Consider the following 10,751-nt stretch of genomic DNA (forward strand, 5'->3'; position numbering starts at 1 on the left):
GCATATTTGTAATAGCTAATTTGTGGAACATTATATAATCCAATAAAGTGCCCAGTACTTTTAGAGATTTTTGTAGTTAAACAGAAAAATTATTTATTGTTAAGAATAAATCCTAAGACATGAAAATTTGTTAATTTATTTTACTGAGGGTTCGAATCCCTCCATCCCCATATATAATTCTTCTCGACACCTGTAACTTAATGACCAAAGTAGTGGGCTCATAATCCATAAATAAAGGTTTAATTCCTTTTAGGTGTATAATTATATATTAAGAATTGATGCTTGAGTTGGCTAAAAAGAATGCACTGTAAATGCATTAGATTATATTCTTTCATCGGTTCAAATCCGATTCAATTCATATATATATATATTGAAGAAAGATGACTGAGTGGGTTAAAGTAAAGAAATGCTAATTCTTAATTCACAAAATTAAACCGTGGATCAAGGGTTCGAATCCCTTTCTTTCTATTTTATATGTTTTATGAGTTACCTGAGAATTGAACCCAGAACCTATCGGTTAAAAGCCGAGAACTCTTCCATTGAGCTAGTAACTCTGTTTTTATTAGTAACTTTTATCGTCTAAATAGGGTAGGACATCTTCTTTTCAAGAAGATAGTGGGAATTCAATTTTCCTTAAAAGTATCTTGCATAGATATGACGGAAATTAGCGCAGGGGTAGCGCGGCTGTTTTGGGAACAGTAGGTCACATGTTCAATTCTTGTATTTCCGATATTAATTTATTTAAATTAATGAGATAATTTTAAATATGTTTTTTATACTACAATTTCCGATTCATATTTTTGATATGTATCCGTTTTTTGTATCATCATGTAATAATTATAAAATTATCCTTCATGTTCATAATCTTCCTTTAATTACAATAAAAGTTAATAATTTTTTATCTAGGATGTTGACTTACAGACTTAATTTTTATAAAATTATTAAAACTAATTCGAGTAATCAAATATGTCTATTAAATAAATCTAATAAAAAGAAAAGAGAGCAGAAGGGACTAGGAAAGGCTAGAGTCGGTTCTTTAAAATCTTCAATAACTAGGGGTGGTGGGACTATATTTGGACCTAAACCGTATTTAAGTAGTTTAAAAGTAAATACGAAAGAATGGGTTTGTGTTTATAAAAGTTTTTTAATAATTAAACGTCGTTACATTGGGTGGGTTTTTATTAATAAACCCTTGGCATATGATGATAAAAACAATTATATAAAAAATTTTATACATCATCTAGGTATAAGTATTGTTGAAAAGGTAATTTTTTTAATACTTACAAAACATATTCTATATACACAAATTTATATTAAAAAACTTTGGTTTTCTAATATAAATTTACTAAATTTTTTAAATTCTAAATATATTATTTATTTACTTTAATAATTCTATGATTAAAGAATATTTTATTACTAATTATATTTTTAATATTTTACACATAAAAGTTAATAAAAATTATTTATTAGTCAAAATTAAAAGTCCTGTTAAAATATCAAAATATTATTATATATATATATTAAAATACTTATATAATATTTACCCACATTCAATAAATATAAAAACATATACTAAATATTATAAAACTATAATATTAAAATATTTATTATGATACTTGTTAACAATTATAAATATATTCCAAAAATTTTCATAAATAAAATAAACAGTAATAGTGGAAGAAATAAAGGTAAAATCACAGTGAGACACCGAGGTGGGGGTATTAAGTATTTATATACAAATGTAAATTTTAAATATTTTGATTGTAACATGACAACTTTAGCTTTAATATTAAAATTTTATTTAGATTTTTCAAGAACAACTATAATAATGTTAGTATTAATTTTAAATGGAAATTTAAAGGGAATGAAAAAATTGCTTTTAAGTACAAATTATTTGAAAATTGGAGATTTAATATCATTTACACCACAGTTTCCAGTTAAGTTGGGGTCTTATAGGTTTTTAGGTAAATTATTTGCTGGTTTAAATATTCACAGTATAACAAACATACCTTTTGGGAAAATTTCAATATCGAGATCTTTGGGGACTAAAGCCAAAATTATTTACCACACGCCTAATTATACTTGTATAAAACTACCCTCTGGTCAGTTTAAATTATTTTCTAATAGATGCCAGGCAGTGGTTGGACAAAATTCTATTTTATATAAATACAAAAAAGTTAAAAAAGCTGGAGATAGGCAATTTAAAAATTTACGTCCCACTGTCCGTGGTGTGGCCATGAATGCATCCGATCATCCTCACGGAGGTGGGTGTGGGCGCACATCTGTTGGCTTACGTTCAAGTAAAACCCCTTGGGGCAAGTTTCATTATGGGGTAAGAACTAAATCTTCTAATTCTTTAATTAAATTTATTAATATTATTTAGATTTTTATGGGTAAAAAAGTATCATCGTTATTATTTAGAATTACTAAATTTAATATTTATAAAAATATTTGGGTATTGAATAATAATAATAAAAAAAATATAAATATGTTATTAAAATATTATAAAATAAATAAATTAATTAGTCCTATTTTATTAAACTTTAAAAATATTTATTTTAATAATATATATTATTTATATGGAAAAATTTATATTAAAAAAATTGATTATAAATGGATTAATAAATTTATGACTATATGTAATATAAATCAATTAAATTTATTTGCTATTTTATATAAATTAAATACCTCAATTTTATCTACACAATTTTTTAAATTATTTATTAAATTTCATTTATTAAAATATAATTCAATTCAAAATTTATATAATAAACTTTCTACAATTATATTAACTGAATATTTAACTAAACAGACTGCTTGTATTGGATTTAAAATAATTATTTCTGGAAGATTAAATAGTACAAGATTAGCTAATTCCGATATTTTTCAATTTGGCCCCTCTCTGCCCTTACAAAAAATTGATATTTGTGTATTTTATGAAACTTTTTATTTATTAACTAAGTATGGGTCTCTGGGAGTAAAAATTTGGATAGGGGAAAAAAAATAATGAACATAATAAATTATAATAAAAATAAAGGTAATTGTTTTATTTTGACTAAAACAGGAGGATTATTTACTTTTAATTCTTTAGTAGTCATACAATTTATTATTAAAAAAAATACTAAATTATATAAAAAAGTTTGGTTTAAAAAAATTCCAAAACCTATGTGTCCTATTGACTTAAAGTCTTTAGTTGTTATTTTAGAATTTTTAATTATATCAAATATTTTTTATATTGTACATTTAGTAAAGTGTATTACTTATAAAGTTCCATTTAAATTTAAAATTATGTATATAAAAAATTAAAATGAAAATAATAACTGGCATAAATAAAAAAAAATTTATCAAAAAAAATAAAATAATAGTCTATAAACATATATATTTGTGTAACAAATATAATATTATAAAAACCTATAAAACTAGATATTTTATATCCGACCCTAGGGAAGAAATGGTATATAATGATATTGTTTTAGTAATATTATATAGAATAAGAGATAATAAAATTTTAAAAATTATAAAATAAATATGATATTAATTAATACTTTAATTAAGGTTATAGATAACAGTGGTGTAAAACAAATATTATGTATAGGAAGTTTGAGTAAAAATATTAAAAAAATAGTTGTAGGAAATATTATAATAGGTGTAGTTAAAAAAATTAAACAAAATTCATTAATAAAACTCACATCTATAGTTAGAGCAATTATAGTTACATCTACAAATTTTATAAATTTAAAAGACGGGAGTTATATTAAATTTAAACACAATTCTGCACTTTTATTAAATAAAAAAAATACCCCCATAGGGACTAGAGTATTAGAGTCGTTTTATTATAAAAAATTATATTATAAATTAGGAAAATTTAATTCGTTTAATTTATAAAATGATATATTTACCTAATTTAAAAGTTTTTATCAATAATGCCTTATCGACTAATAAAAAATTTCTTATTATTACTTATCACAAGAATTATTATACTATTTTATTATTATTAAAAATTAAAGGATATATTAAAAACTTTATGTATGTAAATATTTATAATTTATTTAAATATTATATTATAATTGAATTTATTTATATAACAAATAGTATAAAAAAATTTAAAATGATTTTATTTAATAATAATTTAAAATTTTCAACAAAATCATTTACAGATATTTTAAAATTAAGTAAATTTTCTGGTTTATTTATCTTTAATACTTCAATAGGAATACTTACGCTAGAACAAATAAAATTTTTTAAAATAGGTGGAATTTTAATGTTTTATATATACTAAAAAATGTTTTATATAAAGGAAATAAAACAACACACTATGTTAATGCATTTTCCCTACATGTGGATATTAGATTACTCGACCCAACAAAGATATATTAAATTAAATAAGTATTATTTATTTATAAATATTTATAATATCATAATTAAAAATAATCATTATTTAATTAGTTATAATTATATACAAAAATTAATTAAATCGAAGTCATTTATTCAGTTTATTAAAAATTTTAATTATATAAAAAATTCTATAAAACTAGTTGGAGTTGGATATAAAATAAATAAAAATATAGACAATCAAACTTTATCACTTTCTATTGGATACTCACATATATTATATATACAACTTCCTGCTAGTATTTCATATAATATTAATAAAGAAAATAATTTAATAGAATTATTATCGTATAATAAAATTTTATTAACAACAATTGTATCTAAATTAAAAACATTACATAAAAATGACCCCTACAGAGGAAAGGGTCTTAAGTTATTGGGAGACAGTTTTAGCCCTAAATTATATAAAAAGTAAATTATTTATTTTTAAAATTTATATGTTTTATCTTAACACACTTTTTCTAGCTGATTTTATTAAAATATTTTTATTATTATATTATAAAAATTTTAATAATTTTTCTTTATTAATTTATTTAAATTATAAATTTATTTTATTATTTAATTATTTAATATTAACTTGTTATTATAATTATAATAGAAATTTTTTATTAAAAAATTTTATAATTACAGATAAAAATAATAAGTTTAATTTTAAAATTGAAAGTAAAATTTTAAATATTAAACTTATAGCTAAAACTACTAAAAATATAATTGTAAGAAGATTTTATATTATATCTGTAATAGGAAATAAGTCTAATTGGGTAGGCGTCGGGGTGTCTAAGCATAGAAATTTAGACAGAGCTGTTAAAAATTCATATAGAAATGCTTTTACGAATATTACATATTTTCCTGCAAAAATACTTAATTTAATATATTTAAATATTAAATTTAAAAAAACTAAATTAATTATACATAAATATAATTTTATAAACACTAACAAGATTAATTTATATAATATTTTTAATTTAATAGGATTTTTGATTAAATCTAAAATTATAGGAGTCTCTTCTAATATTTCTAATTTATTGTATATTATTAATAAATTAGGCAGTGTTAATGTTTCTTAATTAGATAAAATGAAATACAAAATTAGTCTTAAAAAACGATGTGCATGGTGTAAAATTATAAAACGAAAAAAATATTTTTATATTTATTGTAAAAAATTTAAAAAACATAAACAAAAACAAAAATGATTGGGCAATTTTTCTTATATATTACTTTTTTACGAAATAATATAATTATGACATTGGTTAAAAAAATTTTAATTAAAAAAAAATATCACGCATATACATTAAAAACTACTAGTTCTGGAGTTTGGAATTTTAAAAATAAACATAAAAATACACCATTTTCTTGTATTTTTATGTTAAAAAAAATTCTAATCAATCAACCTCTTAATATTATATTTAAGGGCGAGAGTTTTTTTAGATATTTAATTTTACATTTATTACAAAAAGAACACATAGTACTTGTTTCTATTTCTGAACAAACTATTATACCGTACAATGGATGTAAATATTCACGTAAAAAAATAAAGTTAGATGAATAAAAAACTTATTAATATACCAAATAAAAAATTAATTATATTAAACCCACAAATAAAACTTAACAGAATTCGTACTAAACTTAATTTATTATATTCTTCAAATATACGTTTATATTATTACAAAACTTTTAATATAGATTATTCACCCCAACGAGTGCAAAATAATTTTTATAAATTTACCAGTAAAAATAAAAAAAAATTATGCTATAAAAATTATAAAATATTATATTCTAATAAATATTTAAAATATAATTTAAATTATAAAAATTTTCAATTTCATATCCTTACTTTATGCCCACATATAATCAATTATTAAAACATTGTAGAAAAAATAAACAAATTAAATTAAATAATAAAGCTTTATTAAAAAATCCTCAAAAAAAAGGTATTTGTCAAAAAATCTACATAATGACTCCAAAAAAACCTAATTCTGCCTCCCGAAAAGTAGTTAAAATAAAACTATCTACAAATAAAATTATAACAGCCTATATTCCAGGAGAAAAACATTGTTTACAAGAATATAATTTTGTACTAATAAGGGGGGGGAGAACGCAAGATTTACCTGGGGTAAATTATAAAATTATTCGAGGAGCATTGGAGACTATTGGTGTAACCGACAGACAGAGTAGTAGATCAAAGTATGGAGTTAAAAAATAAACTTATTTTTGAACTACAACAAAGGCTTTGTTTAGGCAAAGATTTAAGTAGATCTGAAAAAATTATTTATATAATGTATCAAATTATAAAACAAATTAATCCCTTTATATCGCCTATTTATTTAATTGAAACAGCTATATTTAATCTATTAATTCCAGTATTTTTTCAAATGACTAATAATAAAAAAGCTATATTTACTGGAAAACTTTTACGACAAATTATGATTAAAGCTTTATTTACAATTATTAAATATGCAAAACATTTATCTAAAAATCAAACTATTTCCTATCGTTTAGCAATAATTTTTATTCAATTATATAAAAAAGATCATATTTTATATAAACAAAAAATTTTATTTATAAATAAAATTTTAAATATATAATTTTTATAATTAGTCAAAAGTAAAAAATATAATTTATATATAAAACTATTTTAAATTTTATGATTAAATTACCTTTTATGAGAACTAAGCCACATATTAATTTAGGGACAATAGGTCATGTAGATCATGGGAAAACTAGTTTAACTTCAGTTATTACTAAAGTTTTAGCTTTATTAAATAAAAAGACAAAAGCTAAATCATATAAAGAAATTGATTCTTCCAAAGAAGAACAGATTCGTGGTATAACTATTAAAACAACTCATGTTGAGTACGAAACAACTAAAAGGCATTACGCCCACATAGACTGTCCCGGACACGCTGATTATGTTAAAAATATGATAATTGGAGCTACACAAATGGATGGTGCTATTTTAGTAGTCTCTGCCTCCGAGGGTCCCATGCCCCAAACTAGGGAACATATTTTATTAGCAAAACAAATAGGTATTCAAAAGTTAATAATTTTTATTAATAAGGAAGATTTAGTGCCCGACAAGGACATTTTAGATTTAGTTGAATTAGAAATTAAAGCACTACTGGAAGAGTACGGATTTGATGACCCAGACACACCGTGTGTTTCTGGGTCTGCTTACAAAGCTTTAGAAGCATTACAAAATATGTCAGATATTTTAGATGAAAAAAATATTTGGGTTTCTAAAATTTTAACTCTAATAAATATTATAGATAGTTACATACCTGTACCTGTTCGTAGTGAAACTCTACCTTTATTAATAAGTATAGAAAGTATTTTTTCTATAATAGGACGAGGTACTGTAGTGACTGGTCGAGTAGAAAGGGGGATTATTGAAATTAATGATACAGTAGAACTTATTGGATATTATTCTAATAAATTAGTCAGTGTTATAAGTTTAGAAATGTTTCAAAAAACTTTATTTAAATGCATACCAGGAGACAATATAGGAGCTCTATTACGAGGTGTGCAAAAATCAGAGGTAAGACGGGGTATGGTATTAGCTAAACCAAATTCGATAAAAGTATATAATACTTTTGAAGCTGAGGTATATATTTTAAAAGCCGAGGAGGGGGGTAGAAAAAAACCATTCTCTATTGGGTATAAACCCCAATTTTTTATAAGAACTGTTGATATTACTGGAACAGTTATTAAAATAGTTTCAAGCACAGCACAAAATAATTCTACTATAATTTTACCTGGAGATAAACTTTGTCTTGAAATTAAATTATTATATAATATAGCTTTAGAAAAAGGAATGAGATTTGCAATACGAGAGGGAGGTAAGACTATAGGAGCTGGAATTATTTTAATAGTTAAAAGTTAATAAAATATGTTAAGTAAAAAGTTTATAAAAAAATATTTTAATAAAAAATTTAAATATTCAAAATATCTTAGACATTTTAATTTATGGCTTCAAATATATATAGTATTAATCGCTAATTATGTATTACCATATAAAATGTTGAGTAAAAACAAAATATTATTTAATAAAACAAAAGAATTTGTTAAGAACCAGAATTGAACTGGCGACACAAGGATTTTCAGTCCTATGCTCTGCCTACTGAGCTATCCTAACTATAAAATATTTGGAAAATAGCCAAGAGGGTAAGGCTGTGGATTTTGATTCCACGAACAGAGGTTCGATTCCTTTTTTTCCAAACAAGGTGCAGGACGTTTTTAATTTAAGGGTAAAATAGAGATTTCCAAAATCTTAATTAAAAGTTCAATTCTTTTAAAACGTGATTTTAATTTATATAATTGAAATATAAAATATGTGAATGAATTATTTAAATTTTAGTAAAGAAATTTATAAAATTTTGCATAAAGCTAATAAATTGTCGGAGGGGGGTGTTGTAGAACTTAGACATATTTTATTAGGATTATTTATGACCAAAAATTTAATATCAAATATATTTGATATTAATAATTTATTATTAGATTATAAAAAAAATAATAAAGTAAATTCTAGAAATTATTTAATTAAATTTTCAAAAGAAAGTTTAATTTTAATTTCAAATTTATTATATAGGAATAATATTTTAAATACAGTTGATCTTTTTTCAGAATTAGTTGCTAGTAATAATATTTATATAAAATATTTTTTTAAATATACAAGTATTAAAAATTTAAATTGGTATCAAAAATTTATAATACAATCTGATTTATATTATATACAAAATTTATTTTACTCTATTAAATTTAAAAAACGAATAATTATTAATAGATTTAATGAAATTACAAATGTATCAGATATTTTATTACGTAGGGTAAAAAATAATGTTATTTTAGTTGGTGATACAGGAATTGGACGTTTTTCAATAGTAAAAGAGGTATTTAATACTTTTAATGTAACTCAAAATACTACACAACAAAATTTTAAAGATTTTTATATCTTTGATATTATTAAATTTTATTCGAGTACGTCCTACGATACATTAAATATTCATAAACAAAAATTACATAACTGGATTTTAATAAATTTTGATATAATATTAGTTTTAAATCATTTAGAAAATATAAATGATTTAGATTTAATTATACCAATTTTTAATATTATTTTTATATTAGTTAAACAAAAAAAATTACAGATTATCATAACAACAAATACAACTAAATTTTATGAATATTTAAAATCTAATGTTATTTTAAATAATTTATATGAAATAGTCATTATTAAAGAATTATCTATATCTAATATTCTAATAATTTTACAAAATATTAGAATACAATTAGAAAATTTTTATAATATTAAACTAACATCTGATATTCTCAATTTAGTAATCAAAACTAGTAACATAGTATATCCAAATAAAGTTTTTCCATTAAAAGCTATTGAATTATTAGAAATAATTTGTTCCAAATTTATTACTAAATATCCAAAATCTATTTATTTAACAAAAACATATTTTGAACAGATTGTGTCAACATTACCTAATTTAATGATTAAATCTATAAATATACAAAATATAACTAAAAAAAATTTTAAATTTTTATTACAAAAACGTATATTTGGCCAAAAACTTGTTATTAATAAAATAAATAATGTTTTAGTTAAAACACTAGCAGGATTTAAAGTTGGCAATAAACCTATCGGCAGCTGGTTATTGTGTGGGCCAAGTGGTACTGGAAAAACGGAATTAGCTAAAAGTATTGCAGAAGTATTATTTGGAGATGAACAAAAAATGATTCGTTTTGATATGAGTGAATTTATGGAAAAACACGCTGTTTCGAAACTAATAGGCTCTCCCCCTGGGTATGTTGGTTACGAAAATAGAGGATTACTCACAGATTCAGTAGACAGACACCCCCATTGTATTCTGTTATTTGATGAGATAGAAAAAGCACATCCAGATATCCTTAATATAATGTTACAGATATTAGATGATGGTAGATTAACAGATTCTACAGGAAAAATTGTTAATTTTACTAATACATTAATTATTTTTACCAGTAATCTTGGATGTCCAAGACATATATCTGAATTTAAGAAAGAATTTAGTTCAAATTCAATTAATTATAAAATAAACGATCAAATTATTATGAAACATATTAATCAATATTTTAGACCTGAATTAATAAATAGATTACATGATATTTTAATATTTCAACCATTAGAATTTAAAGTATTATTATTAATTCTAAATAAATTTGTTAATCAATTTTATGAACAATTAAAAAATCAAAAATTGCCAATAAAATTATTAATTCATGAAAATTTAAAAAAATATTTAGTTAAATTAAGTATCTCCCCACTTTACGGGGCAAGACCATTAAAACGTATATTTGATGAATTAATTATAGAA

The 10,751-nt window shown here is 21.6% G+C and overlaps 1 protein-coding gene and 3 non-coding genes across 4 annotated transcripts; 2 read left to right on the forward strand and 2 right to left on the reverse strand.

Annotated features, from left to right (window-relative positions):
• Nucleotides 1–482: 482 nt before the first annotated feature.
• Nucleotides 483–554, reverse strand: TRNAK-UUU. Its single transcript has one exon. It is a non-coding gene; the product is annotated as a tRNA-Lys (tRNA).
• Nucleotides 555–658: 104 nt separating this feature from the next.
• TRNAP-UGG lies at nucleotides 659–730 on the forward strand. Its single transcript has one exon. It is a non-coding gene; the product is annotated as a tRNA-Pro (tRNA).
• A 6,306-nt stretch (nucleotides 731–7,036) lies between these two features.
• On the forward strand, nucleotides 7,037–8,272 carry LOC107299487 (elongation factor Tu, apicoplast-like). The gene has a single exon (XM_029286786.1). The coding sequence runs from the start codon at nucleotides 7,037–7,039 to the stop codon at nucleotides 8,270–8,272; it is 1,236 nt and encodes a 411-aa protein (XP_029142619.1).
• A 179-nt stretch (nucleotides 8,273–8,451) lies between these two features.
• Nucleotides 8,452–8,524, reverse strand: TRNAF-GAA. The gene has a single exon. It is a non-coding gene; the product is annotated as a tRNA-Phe (tRNA).
• Between the last annotated feature and the right edge of the window lie 2,227 nt (nucleotides 8,525–10,751).

This window comes from Protobothrops mucrosquamatus, unplaced genomic scaffold, assembly GCF_001527695.2.
Source record: "Protobothrops mucrosquamatus isolate PMUCROS unplaced genomic scaffold, P.Mucros_1.0 scaffold5012, whole genome shotgun sequence".
NCBI lineage: Eukaryota > Metazoa > Chordata > Lepidosauria > Squamata > Viperidae > Protobothrops > Protobothrops mucrosquamatus.

What these genes read in the sequence shown, in the direction of transcription:
- LOC107299487 (XM_029286786.1), top strand. Translation starts at nt 7,037, where the DNA reads ATGATTAAATTACCTTTTATGAGAACTAAGCCACATATTAATTTAGGG.